This window comes from Puma concolor, chromosome D3 (assembly GCF_028749965.1).
Source record: "Puma concolor isolate L17-30 chromosome D3, mPumCon1.1.hap2, whole genome shotgun sequence".
Lineage (NCBI taxonomy): Eukaryota > Metazoa > Chordata > Mammalia > Carnivora > Felidae > Puma > Puma concolor.
The window spans coordinates 53341889-53356992 of NC_141678.1; the positions used below are offsets into that span (position 1 = coordinate 53341889).

At 36.5% G+C, this 15104-nt stretch overlaps 1 protein-coding gene across 1 annotated transcript in view; it reads left to right on the forward strand.

Annotated features, from left to right (window-relative positions):
• The window catches only part of DSG1 (desmoglein 1), a 39945-nt gene that overhangs the window by 8833 nt on the left and 16008 nt on the right, over positions 1-15104 (forward strand). The window contains exons 3-10 of the mRNA XM_086682675.1: positions 1380-1415; positions 1670-1801; positions 3218-3373; positions 5453-5597; positions 7480-7646; positions 10114-10248; positions 10552-10737; positions 13526-13785. Coding sequence (XP_086538801.1) covers positions 1380-1415; positions 1670-1801; positions 3218-3373; positions 5453-5597; positions 7480-7646; positions 10114-10248; positions 10552-10737; positions 13526-13785 — 1217 coding nt within the window. The remainder of the gene's footprint in view (positions 1-1379; positions 1416-1669; positions 1802-3217; positions 3374-5452; positions 5598-7479; positions 7647-10113; positions 10249-10551; positions 10738-13525; positions 13786-15104) is intronic.

Here is a 15104-nt window from a genome sequence, read left to right on the forward strand (position 1 = left end):
AAGTTGAAAATTTCTTATTTAGAGAGAAATAAACACAAGGGTTTACACCAACTTTAATGATTCTAAGTGCAAGTTAAAACTTAATAACTGCAACTAGCCTTCAAATACACTAAGTTTTTAGATAATTGATATATTAAACTTAATATATAAGTGTCTGTCTTTTTAGAAATGTTTTAGGGTTTTAGAGAAAAGTAATTTAAATTATCCTGATCTTTCACTTACAAATCATATGTAACGATTGAGGCCAGAGCCAAAATGAGGCAGAGCTCTGCCTGAGTAGTTGTTTGTTGGACAGGGAAATTGCTTAAATCTGAAGAAAAGACTAATGGAAACTGCTACCCACTAATTTGTCCCTAAATGCCTGCAATTTCTTCTTGCTATGGGAGGATGCATTTATATCACTTCTTTTTTTTTTTTTTTTTTTTTTTTTTTTTAGTGTTAGCATGAAACATCAAACAGGAACTCATTTTACAGAGGAAAGAAATTCTTTGCTTTTATCGTAGGCCTATTTATTCTCATATCTCAAAGCAAATATACCATCTTAAGACTTTCAAAAACACTTGAGGGGCACCTGGGTGGCTCAGTCAGTTAAGCTTCCTTGGCTCAGGTCATGATCTCACTGTCTGTGAGTTCGAGCCCCACGTCGGGCTCTGTGCTGACAGCTCAGAGCCTGGAGCCCGCTTCAGATTCTCTGTCTCCCTCTCTCTCTGCCCCTCCCCTGCTCATGCTCTCTCTCTCTCTCTCCCCCTCTCTGTCTCTCCCAAAAATAAATAAAGATTTTTTAAAAAATAAAAAATAAATAAAAATAAAAACACTCGAAAATCTCCCATTTAGGATTAGAATGTGAAGGAGCAAAAATTCTGAAACTTTTCAGATACTTCCTGTTTCATATCCTTTCTTCACTCCAAAACATTTTTTTTCTATTCCATCTATGACTAGTCAGATCCTGAAACTATAAACAAAAGTTTAAGTATCATACCTTACTGTTGAATATCACTGAACAGCATTAGAGTATCCAGCTTTTCAGGCACAAGATTTACTAAGAAAGCCTAAATTTCCAACGCTCACTCCTCCTGGGTTCAATGTCCTAGTTCATATGATAATGAGTATCTGTGTAGGTGAAGAATGAAAAAGAGGTTAAAAAATAAAAGAAATTAAAAAGAAGAAAAGCATAACCGAAAAGTAAACACAAAATGAAAAGGAATCCACAGTGTCATCACGAGACCTGAGAGTTAAGAAAGATCCATCTGCTATCCAGAATGATAAAATAATTCTAATGACTCACAACACTTGTTTGATTTTTTTAAGTGATTGGATAACATGAATTATAAAGCACTTAATTAAAAATTAACTGTTGTGATTATATTGTTTTCTTATAGGTGGTGGTGGAAGTTAACAGTGAATTTCGAATCCAGGTAATATACAGCAAATCTATTTTTTTCCAAATTAAAAATTGAGAAAATGGTTTGGGAGTCACAACATATTTTCCAAAGAAAATTCACCCGTATAAGTAAAATGAATGTTATGCTAAAATTAATAGAGTATCAAAAAATTTTCCCAGTTAAACATCCTCTCTGACATTACATACCCTCTCCTCCAAAACCTTCAGTGGAATGAGAATTCTGAATAAAAGTTAATAGATACTACTACTTTATCCTGCCCATTCAAGGTAAGAGATTACAACACCAAAAATGGCACCATCAAGTGGCATTCAATCAGGAGGCAAAAACGTGAATGGATCAAGTTCGCTGCAGCCTGTCGTGAAGGTGAAGACAATTCAAAGAGGAACCCAATTGCCAAAGTAAGTATCCACCCCAAAGCATAGAATCGAAAGTCAGAATGGATGGGGTGGTTAAAGCTCAAAAGAAAATGCCTTTTAAATATTTTATGAATATAAACCACCAAGAAGTTATAACACAAAACAGAATTATAGTCACTTAGATTATGAAAACTGAACCACTAAAAGGATAAATTAAGAAATTTAGGCACATGGGTAAACAAACATTGACTAACTTCATTGGTAAAATAAATACAAGTGACCATATGTTATCCCAAATTCTAGGTAGAAAAATATAGTGATTTAATTTTTTTTAACATTTTTTATTTATTTTTGAGAGGCAGAGAGAGGCAGAGCATGAGCAGGGGTGGGGCAGAGAGAGAGGGAGACAGAATCGGAAGCAGACTCCAGGCTCTGAGTTGTCAGCACAGAGCCCCTAGCAGGGTTTAAACCCATGAACCATGAGATCATGACCTGAGCCAAAATCAGTCACTTAACTGACTGAGCCACAATGCGCCCCCCAAAATATAGTGATTTAAATAATGAATTTAACACTCAGCATACTCAGAGGGACTATTTCAATGTGTATTCTTTCTGCCTTGATTGATAAGAATTGAATACCTACTTTTGGCTTTTTAAGTAAGAATTCACAATGCACTCTCTTTCATATTCTCTTGTATATCTTCCTTTGTACAAAGACACACACACACACACACACTCATAAATACATCCCCACACACAGATTCACAGACAAAAATATATATACATACATAAACACATATACAAATATACACACATTCAGATAGATATACAGACTCCCCAGTTAGAGTTGCATAGAGTCCTATAATATTTTATTTCAAAGAAAGAATCCCAGTTTCTACAAGTCATTTATTTGGGATGATCTCCTTACTTTTCTGATATCACATCCTCCCCATTTTCAGAATTAAGAACTTCTACAAAGCGTCAGATAACTCTTGTTACCTACACAAATCTACTTCAAATTCTCTTCTGAAACTTTACATTTAAAAAACATTTTGAATCAGGAGACCAAAGTTATATGATGACAACATTGCTAAACTCCTTGAGAGGGCAAGGAGTTCCCTACTCTAGAGCCAGTGCTAGCACAGAACCTGAAAATAACACAGACAATTGTAAATGTTGAATGAATGAATGAATGGTGACTGCATAGTCCTGCATTTATTAAGGTGATATTTTATTATTTTCTTATTTGGTAGAAATGGAATTGAATTTCTTTTATTACACTGCCAGTTATTATGGAAAATACTATAGCTATAACTAGAAAAATATCTATTTCCAGCATTTCCCAAAAGAAAACAGCTACTCACATTCAATAGTTCTTGGGAAAGATGGCTGTTGTTTATCAAACATAACACTTTCTATTTGCTCTCTGTAATATTTTCACCTGTGCTCTCTCTGCAGATTCACTCAGATTGTGCTGCAAACCAGCAAGTTACATACCGCATCTCTGGAGTAGGAATTGATCAGCCACCTTATGGAATCTTCATTATTAATCAAAAAACTGGTGAAATTAATATAACATCCATAGTTGATCGAGAGGTCACCCCTTTTTTCATTGTAAGTGGGCTCCATGTAATACATATGTTCGGGCTCAAATTATTTTTGGAATACCTTAAGCTCAGATCATTTGATTTGATTTCAGGAATCCCAATATGAGACATTTTTGATTGTCTCAATTCATGAGCATCTCATGACCCAACGGAACCAAAGTAAGATTAGGAGAAACGCCTTTATAAAATGCCTTACCAAAAATGTTAGCCTCTGGTCTGTCTCCAGTGGCAAGCTAGAATATTTGTTTGGGAGGGCAAGTACCTAACTCTTACTCTTTTTTTTTTTAAATATTTTTATTTATTCTTGAGAGAGAGCAAGACACAATGAGAGCAGGGGAGGGACAGAGAGAGAGGGAGACACAGAATCCAAAGCAGGCTCCAGGCTCTGGGCTGTCAGCACAGAGCCCGACGCGGGATTGAACTCACAAACCATGAGATCATGACCTGAGCCTGAGTCAGACGCTTAACTGACCGAGCCACCCAGGTGCCCCCTTATTTCTTTTTCTTTAATTCAGTTGAGAATAATTGCTTCTCTTTAACTCTGATCCTGAGAGATTATTTTTGAGTTACTAAGGGAGCCTTTTCTGAATAAACAACTTTATTATAAATTCACATTGCTCAGTCTCACCCGAGCTCAGAACGTGCTTTGGAAATACTCTGATCCATCCTTAACTGAATCACACTTCCATTCTTGAGAGTGGCTGGGACAAAAGTCCAAACCCTCAGCCTCATTTGCACTTTAAGCAGCTGACCTGATGACCAACTTCATTAAAAAGTGTGAAGCCTTCCGTCAAACATTCCCACAATTAATTCTCTCTCCCCCAGCTCAGAAATGTTCTGCATTAAATCCAAAAATAAAATTAATTTTCTGCTTTTTCCCCAGAGTTTATCCCCAAGATATCCATTGTTCCATAATTATCTGTTTCTTCAAGAACCTTATTCTATCAACTTTGTTTTCATCTCTCTTCTGCTTTCTCCATTGGCTGCTTCCACGTCCATTTATCATCATGATCAACACTTATTAATACTTAAAATAAAAAGGAAATAAAGAAAACCTTCCTTGATCTTGTAAGCTCGCTCGGTTAAAGCCCCTTCAATCCAGGGGTGCCTGGGGTCCAACTTGATTTCTGCTCAGGTCATGATCTCACGGCTTGAGAGATCGAGACCCACAAGGGGCTCTGTGCTGTCAGTTCTGAGACTACTTGGGATTCTCTCTCTCCCTCTGTCTGCCCCTCCCCCACTCGTGCTCCCTTGCACTCTGTCTCTCTCTCAAAATAAATAAATAAACATTAAAAAATCCCCATCAACCCATATGCCCAAACACCTTCAAATAGTAATGGATGTTTGTGCTTTCAGTCACACTGCCTGTTTGTACTCTTTGGGCTATTTCAATTCCTTAGCCTTCTATTCCAAATCTATACTCCTGCCTTACCTCTGACAATGTTTACTCACAAAACCTCTGAGTCACCATGCCAACCTATTAGCTTTTCTTGAAACACAATGCATTTTTATATGATATACCACATGGGTAAAATAGCATCCATTATACTTATGTACACATCATATATGAATAATAACAATAACAGCAGCAACAATAATAATACAGACACCCACATAGTCACCACTTAAGCTTACCAAATACTCCCTTTCTTTGATGCCTCCTTTACCCCATCCTCAAAGCCAATAGCCCTGACTCTTAATTTCAAAGAATGCATTGTCATTACTCTGCTTCTTTCCTCACATAAAACCCTTTGCTTGGAACATCTTGCCAATTCCCAGTTCCACTTGCTGAAATTCTCCTTCAAGATCTCTCTCAATAATTACATCCCCCTTTAATGTTACAGTATGCTAAGTCTTCTTCTAAATAACTTATCACGTTACCTTTTCTCAAATGGTATTTTGAGTTTGTGTTTGCCTCCCCTTATTGATTCTAAGTACTGCTTGCATCTACCTTCTGTAGCAAATAATAGGTCTTTTTTTTTTTTTTTTTTTTGGTTACCCACAACACCTAGCATAGTGACCAAACAAAATAAAAACTTAATAAGTATCTGTTGCGCCAAATAATTATTCTTATCTTCTCCCCTAGATCTATTGCCGGGCTCTGAATTCCCTGGGTCAAGATTTAGAGAGGCCTCTCGAGCTCAGAGTCAGGGTTTTGGATATAAATGACAACCCTCCAGTATTTTCTATGTCTACTTTTCTGGGACAAATAGAAGAAAATTCTAATGCAAGTAAGTAATTCATTTTATGAAGTAAACAAGAATATACTGACTTCCAGATCACTCTTCACAGCCAAGCAACGAGAGGCCAAACTATGTGAAGGTACTACGTCATCATGAATGTAAAAGATTAAGTATAGAAAAGCAACCAGAACAGAAAAGCACGAGAAGTCTCCATAATGGCTTCCCTTTAACTATGGAAGTAGCTCCAATCTGGCACACACAAGGAACAACTCCAAAGAAATGAGAAGGGTCTTCTCATGTAACTCACGCACCAGCTCAGTTGTAGACCCCTCGGGAGAAATCCCAAAAGTACTTTGTACGGTGGTGGCAAGGGCACTGGGAGAATTTAGCCTCCCAGCCCAGCTGTTCTGAAGGGCAAATCTCATCCACTTCTGTTCATGCTGCCTTTTTTTTTTTTTTTTTTTTTTTTTTTTTTTTTTTTTTTTGTTAACCTACTTTCAAGTCGTTAGTAGAAATCACTTCCAGGCCATCTATTTTGTGGCCACAATCTTCAAGAGTTTTTGTTGACAGTAAATAAACACAAAGCAAAACTTGTTTTCCCTTTTTATATATGATGTCATAAATATAGGTTTTCCTTGCTTTTTACTCAAATTACTTATTTTATGTATTTGGAATGTACTATAACCTTAACCTTGTTTGTCCCCTCCATGCATAGTGAAAGCTGATGGTCCCAAGTGGTTAGTTACGGGGCACCAGAAAACCTATAAACTTGGCAGACCATTTATTTGTAAGAGTTTTGACTATCTGAAGGTATAATGTCCTCCTCATGGATTACTGTAAATGGCAACATTTTAACTGCCAAATATTGAGTCACTTGGGAAAATTAACTGCCTAGCACACCAGGGAAGATTGTCCTAAATATATTTAAAACAGCAGTGATGATTTCTCATTTAAATTCAAAACTTCATCTCACCATAGTTACTTTTGACCTTTGAGTGGTATAATTTACTATAAATTCCAAAAATCCTTACAGTGTACTTTTATTTATTAAAATACTATATGTATACTTTGAATAGTATCCCTTCTAAAATATCATTCTAAAAATGTTTGTTGTAAAAATTCACACAATATAGAAAAGAAAAATGGAATCGAAATCCACTGTTTGTTTTCCTTAGTACCATTCTTGAGAGGCAAGTGCGTGTGTGTGCACACAGTGAGAAGGGAGATATCTCTTGCATTTGTGTTTACAGACAAGGCACTTGTGCTAAAAAAAGACTTTGAGTGTAAAGAAGAATTCTAGCTCATGAACACTGGCAGCTTTTCCTTCTCTAGTGTCCTTCATCAAAACTGTTTATAAGATTCACGGAAAAGATAAGGGATAAGACAAAGTATGTAGTTAAGCATCTCTTTAAACCTATTTGTTACCTACCGCTTCACTAAGGACCATGCAAAACACAACTCGGCCAATGGGACCTTCCTATAATTTTTTCTCATTAAACTGTTTAATTCTCTCATGAGCTCAATGAACACAGTACTATGATCTTCCCCATTTCTAGGGGTGGACACTGAAGCCAAGATTATATAGCTAGTAAGTTCTATAGTTGGGAAAAAGTTGGTCTGGCCTTGATATCATTTGTTTCACCACAGTAGGCTTTAAAAAAAGGATAATACTAGAACATGAAAAGGAAACACAGAATAAAACATATCTTTGTTTTCTAACTGTCAGAAATGTGTAAGTTCCTGGGAAAATGTGATCTTTTTGTATAGGCAAAAGTTTAGAAAGGAGCTAAGCTGTTGAAGTAGACAGGGAAAATGGTAGAGCATACCTTATACGGACCAACCAACTTTAACACTTGTTAAAAAAGCAATATACTGTATTATAACAAAAATGCAAACTGTCCATTCCCAACCAATTTTTCTTGATTTCTAGATACACTGGTGATGAGACTCAATGCTACTGATGCAGATGAACCAAATAATTTGAACTCAAAAATAGCCTTCAAGATCATAAGACAGGAACCTTCTGATTCACCAATGTTTATTATCAATAGAAACACTGGAGAAATTCGAACAATGAATAATTTTCTAGACAGAGAGGTAATATTCTTTTTCTTTGATTGGTTTGTTAGTTTCCAAGGAAGTGACTCTAAAAGCAAGAGTATCTAAGAAAGAAAAAGAAAGCAATATGTTTAAATTTTCACGTAATGGTAATGGTATAACAAATATCTTCAAAATGAAAAAAATGAGAATTCCACAAATACATTTTAAACTGTCACTTTTCATTCAATCTTACCTAAGAATTACCTCAATTTAAGACAACTAGATTCTGAAAGTACATGAGAATATCCATAAGGCAGAGGCAAAAAGGCTCTATTTTTTTCTATTTTTTAATGTTTATTTATTTTTGAGGGACAGAGCATGAGTGGGGGAGGGGCAGAGAGAGAGGGAGACACAGAATCCAAAGCAGGCTCCAGGCTCTGAGCTGTCAGCACGAAGCCTGACACGGGGCTCGAACTCACAAACTGAGAAATCATGACCTGAGCCAAACTCAGATGCTTAATCGACTGAGTCATCCAGGCACCCCTAAAAGCTCTATTTTTTAATGTGTTCTATAATGAAATAGATTTAAGAAACAATTGCTATTACATCCCCCATCTTGGCGAGCCACAGTGCATGAACATGGTAGAAGCTCTAAGAATTCCTACAAGCTAAGAAACTTGTTTATCTTTCTTTTAGCCCAGAATATCCTAAGCTCATCTGACAACAGAACTCTTCTTTTTCCTTCCTATATCTCACCTACTGACAGACCACTGATTACTTTGGGAAATGAATCACAGAATCAGTATGATGGAAAGGAATTGAGTAACATCCAGACCAACCTTCTCATTTACCAATAAGAAAATAATTAGTGATTGTTAGCAAGTTAGAATCAAGTTAGAATCTATTAATGCCATGTGGTCCCATTATTTAACATAAAAGTATCAACATTTTCATCTTTTAAAAAATATTGATAGGATTTACCAGGTCTGTATGTATTTGGGGGATATAAATGAAGAAGTTTTATTTTTGAATGGATAGTTAATTAAATTTTAGTTTAATTATTACAGTTATTTTGAAATGATGATTCCCCTATTAATGACTCCTACATTTAGGATAAAGGAGATTATTTTCACACTGTTTAATAATCCCAAAACTATCAGTTCCTAAATCACCTGTATCTCCTTTTTCACTTGTTTGAAAACAACCATCAGAAGAAATTAACTATTAACATTTTCTTAAACTTTCTTTTTTTTTTTTTTTTTTTTTTTGCATTTTAAATTTTTTTTTTTTTTTCAACGTTTATTTATTTTTGGGACAGAGAGAGACAGAGCATGAACGGGGGAGGGGCAGAGAGAGAGGGAGACACAGAATCAGAAACAGGCTCCAGGCTCTGAGCCATCAGCCCAGAGCCCGATGCGGGGCTCGAACTCACAGACCGCGAGATCGTGACCTGGCTGAAGTCGGACGCTCAACCGACTGCGCCACCCAGGCGCCCCTCTTAAACTTTCTTAAAGAGCCCAGTGGAATTCCTTTAATGTCACAAGACTTTTAGTGGTGAAGAGCCCTAAATATTAAAGGAACTCTGCAGTCACTGGCAGGCCACCAGAGCAGATATTTTTTAACGTAGAGACCACGGAGAGCCCTCATGATGTCTCTAACTATGAATCCTATAAAATGATATCCACAATTTTGAATGAGGATGTGTGTATGCATGTGTCTGGAAAAGGCTTCACGGTTTTTTCTAGCTTGTAAAAATTTAAGCACCACTGAGTAGAATCAAGAAGACGGATCATCAATAAGGCCACTGCTTCCACCTACCACTCCCACCTCCCAGAAATGCAAATCATTTCTTAGGTCTTTACTCTTCTTGCACATTCCAAGGCTGATTATTTACGGTTTGGAATTTTCATGCCATTAATTCTTGGTAAACCTTAATCTCTCTCCTCCTGACCATTTTGGTCATTTTATAAACTTTTGGTCACTTTATAAACTTTTTCAACCCTGGACATATAATAAGGAATGAGGCCTTTAAAAGCTTTGTTTCTTTTAAATGACGCTGGATAAGCATTGCTGGAAATAGAAGTACCAACTGCTTGGGGCGCCTGGGTGGCTCAGTCGGTTGAGTGTCTGACTTCGGCTCAGGTCATGATCTCACAGTCCCTGAGTTCGAGCCCGCGTCGGGCTCTGTGCTGACAGCTCGGAGCCTGGAGCCTGCTTCCGATTCTGTGTCTCCCTCTCTCTCTGCCCCTCCCCTGCTCATGCCCTGTCTCTCTCTGTCTCAAAAATAAGAAAGAAAGAAAGACAGAAAGAAAGACAGAAAGAAAGAAAGAGAGAAAGAGAGAAGTACCAACTGCTATATTGATTCATTGAGATCTGCAGATTTTCAATATTCTCTGTTACCCTGTTTTAATCATAGATTTACGTTGAATTAACATTCTAAAATTACTTTGCATGAGGCAGAATCAGGACTGTCTAGATCAACTGTGATATGTTTTGTAATGTGTTTTGATATGTGTGCTTTTAGCAATACAGCCAGTATTCCCTTGCTGTGAGAGGCTCAGACCGAGACGGTGGGGCAGATGGCATGTCAGCAGAGTGTGAATGCAACATTAAAATCCTTGACGTTAATGATAACATCCCGTACATGGAACAGTCTTCAGTAAGTGTTTGTCCTTGGAATTAGTAACTTTAATTCTAAAATTTGTTCAAATAATTCTATTCATAGGGACACGTGATAGTTTTAGTCACATAAAACCCGAATGTAAACAAACACGTACATTGTCTTGTGTTTGTGTACATAATACCTGGGCAAAATATATGTATTTGGACAACGAAGCATGAGACTATAAACACAGATCTCTTTTCTAAATAATGAATGACCATAAACATTCTCTGAAAATCTGGTATAGTTCTTCTCTCACTTACACAGTTGGTGTTAAATTTTTTTTCCTTCTTCTTTCAGTATTCTGCTAGTATTGAAGAAAATGCTCTACATTCAAATTTGGCCCAGATTAGAGTAATTGACTTGGACGAAGAGTACTCAGCTAACTGGATAGCAGTCATTTTCTTTATCTCTGGAAATGAAGGAGGTTGGTTTGACATAGAAATGAATGAAAGAACAAATGTGGGAATTTTAAAGGTTGTTAAGGTATGGTATAATTACCCTAAATAATTTAGTTTTTTAGTCTTTTTCAAAATGTTAATCTTAAAATGTTAACATCTCACAAAATTGAGTAAAAGAATAAAATACAGTGTTTTAAAATGATATATGACATAGAGCTTTTTTACCATTTTTCCGCTTATATCACTTTATGAAGCCAGGCATTAAACTTGAACTTGACAGTCTCTTCTATTAATACACTATGCCTTCACAGATCATATAAATTAAGAGAATTCTAAAAATGAATCTTATTTTATACTCACAACAAAGTATGAGTAACCCTTAAGGTTCAGTTTCAGACATTTGAAGAATATTTTTAAGCAGATTGAACATGGCCTTATAAAAATGTGTCTGTGTCAATAATGTACATTAATTAATATGCACTAAGAATATTTATCATGTAATTAAAAGTTTAGTTCTCCAGTGTGTTTTTATAAAATTAAAATTAAATTACTGTCATTATAGAATTATCACAGTCCCATCTCCCTGTGGCTGCTGACCAAGGCTTATTATGAACACAAATATACTAGAGATTTGGTCCAAGCAACAAAGATTTGGTCCAAGTCAACAGAATTCTCCTATGTCCCCCCTACATTGATGACCCACCACATGTGGAAATTTAATAGAATTTCCTCTAAGATGTGAGAAAAAGAGAATGTGACTCCTGGGGAGCTGATAGTGAAGGTTTCAGCCTGTGCTAGAAGATGGATTGTATGCATTCTTTATGGCAAAACATAGTCATTTTTAAAACTATTTCCTTCTTTCAGAATAGTCCTGGGAAACAGACTTCTAAGAATTCTGTCCGCATAAGAATGTGCGATCATTTATCTCATGTCTTCATAAAGTGTCACTATGCCTATAGCTTCTATTTCCTGACGCAGGATGCAGATGCTTTAGTTTATTCCTCACAGCATCCCTGCAAATTAGGTTATATGCCCATATTGCAGATAAATACACTAAGGTTCAGAGACAGTATGTAACCTGTTTGAGTTCTAATAGCTAGTAAGTGGTATGGCTGACATTCAAACATAAGTTTCTCTAGCTATAAGTTCATATTGTCTCCTCTGTTCTTTTTTTTTTTTTTTAATTTTTTTTTTCAATGTTTATTTATTTTTGGGACAGAGAGAGACAGAGCATGAACAGGGAAGGGGCAGAGAGAGAGGGAGAAACAGAATCGGAAACAGGCTCCAGGCTCTGAGCCATCAGCCCAGAGCCCGACGCGGGGCTCGAACTCACGGACCGCGAGATCGTGACCTGGCTGAAGTCGGACGCTTAACCGACTGCGCCACCCAGGCGCCCCTGTCTCCTCTGTTCTATCTAGGATTCCATACTGGGGAAAATGAGTCCTAATCTTTTTCATCCCAAATAACTACATTACTTTTAAAAATTAGTCTATTTATCCTCAATATCTCTATCTATAAAATAGGAATAATGTTGATTTTTCTTCCAGGCATGACATCCTATATTAATTACTTTATTATAATTATGTGTAATATATATGTATACATGATATTATAGACTTTCTTGGAATTACAAATGAAGCCAACATTATAGCAAGGATTAAAAATTGTACTAAATGGAGGGGTGCCTGGGTGGCTCAGTTGGCTAAGCATCCCACTTCAGCCTAAGTCATGATCTCACTGTTCCCTAGTTTGAGCCCCATGTCAGGCTGTGCTGACAGCTCAGAGCCTGGAGCCTGTTTCAGATTCTGTGCCTCCCTCCCTCTCTGCCCCTCTCCCACTCATTTTCTCTCTCTCTCTCTCTCTCTCTCTCTCTCTCAAAAATAAATAAACATTAAACAAATTCAAAAAAAATGCACTAAGTGAAGAGTTTGATGTATGAATCGATGGTCATCTAAATTACTCCCATATGAAAATTTAGAAAAATACACTTGGAACTTATGGGCATAATGCATAGTTGTTTGTGAATTTCATAAGTGGTGAATTGACACCAACTTTCATAATGAAAATGACTACTTGATTATTTTATAATACGAAATAAATTTTTTCCAGAATATACTGAAGAAAATAAGGATTTTTATTATTTTTATACTGTTTGATTACTAGACTTATTGAAAGAAGTCACATTTATAGAAATAAAATTTCTTCTAAATAGTACTTTATGGATAAAAAGTCAAATGATTGAATGCACTATATATTTGGTCCATACTTTGTAATAAATAAGGCTACTTTAAAAAAATGTTTATTTTTGAGAGAGAGAGAGTATGTATGCTTAAGAAGGAGAGGGGCAAAGAAAGAGGGAGAGAGAGAATCCCAAGCAGACCCTGTGAAGTCACAGCAGAGCCCCATGTGGGGTTCGCAGGGCTCAATTCCACAAACCATGTGATCATGACCTGAGCTGAAATCAAGAGTTGAACACTTAACCAACTCAGCCACCCAAGTGCCCCTATATCTACTTTTTGAGAAAAATGAAATGATAGAAGCTAACATAAACTGTCTCTTTGCTACAAAATGCAAAAGACAAAAGACAAAATGCATCTACATATTTTGTTTTTAATTTGCTTTATGTATAATTAAAATTCATGTCATATATTACCAACTGTTTTGACAAAGGACCTAGGACAATTGGATTTTTTCTTGCTATATTTTCATGTGTTTGTATTGAATTAAAGAAAGAATAGAGCGTGTATGTATATGTATTTATATTTAATTAAAGAAAGAGATGTAAGAGTTTTCTGGCCTATTATCAAAGGATTTGTCTTTCTTCCAAAATGTTTTTTCCTTATAGTAAAACTATTTCACTCTGTCATTTCTAGCCCCTAGATTATGAAGATATGAAGAATTTGCAACTTAGTATTGGTGTCAGAAATAAAGCTGAATTTCATCATTCAGTTATGTCTCAATACAAACTCACAGCAACCGCCATCTCTGTGACTGTGTTAAATGTAATTGAAGGCGCAGTGTTCCGTCCAGGTTCAAAGACATATGTAGTGACTAGCAACATGGGACAAAATTATAAAGTGGGAGACTTTATAGCTACTGACCTTGACACAGGTGTAGCTTCAACAACTGTTAGGTAAGACTGATATTCTCCAAATAACTTTTTCCATATATTGAACTTCAATACAGTGTGTTCTCTTTAGAAATTTTAACTTTCCAAATTAAATACTTTTCTTTATTTTTGAAACCATCATTCAATCATAAAAAGTACTAACTACTGAATTGTTGTTTAATTTAGAGCTTTTAACTTAAGAAAACATAAAAAATTGTGCAAATGTAAGATGCAAAAAAAGTAAAGGTGTAAAATGTGGAAAATATTGGAAGTTTGACATTTCTGTGTTTATGTATTTTATTGACCAATTAGCTGATTACCACATATCATGGTTATTCTCCCAGAAGATCTGATGGACTGATTTTCCCATTGCAGATCTGCCCAGATTGAAATCAATTAGATTTAGTTAGCTCTTTTCAGCTACTCTCTTCACTTTATAATCAGCATTGAATAGGGGCGCCTGGGTGGCGCAGTCGGTTAAGCGTCCGACTTCAGCCAGGTCACGATCTCGCGGTCCGGGAGTTCGAGCCCCGCGTCAGGCTCTGGGCTGATGGCTCGGAGCCTGGAGCCTGTTTCCGATTCTGTGTCTCCCTCTCTCTCTGCCCCTCCCCCGTTCATGCTCTGTCTCTCTCTGTCCCAAAAATAAATAAACGTTGAAAAAAAAATTATAATCAGCATTGAATAATGATACACTCTCTTTGTACCCCACAGATGTGAGTTCATTGAGGGTGGACCATCCCTCCCCTTCCCCTCCCATCTAGTCTTTGAGTTTCACAGTGCTTGAGACAGAGTTATCTAAGCAATGTTTAACAAATATGTAAATGAGAAGGAAATTCAACAGAAGCCCTATAAAGTCATTGTGAATATGAGAAGGGAGAGTAAAAATTGGGAGAGAATGAAACCACAAACTGATGGAGAAGTAACTTAACTTCTTAGGGAAGAGAACAGTTTAGAATTAGAAGCAGCCAGGGAGTTCCAGGATCTGGGTCTTCCAGGATAGTTCTGATGCTACCAAAACCAAATGAAAATGAGACTTCAAGCATCAAAGATGATTCTGACATCCAAGTGGGCATAAGAGATATTCCATTAGAAATGGCTGCCAGCAATTTATTTTTCTTAAATTTAAACCTTTCCTATTTATTTTTTAAAAAAAATTTTTAGAGAGAGAGAGAATGGGGGAGAAGAGCAGGGGGGAAGAAAAAGAGAGAGAGAGAGAGAGAGAGAGAGAGAGAGAGAGAATCTTAAACAGGCTCCACACTCAGCAAGGAGCCTGACTCGGGGCTTGATCCCACACCACCCTGGGTTCATGACCCGAGCCAAAATCAAGAGTTTGATGCTCAACT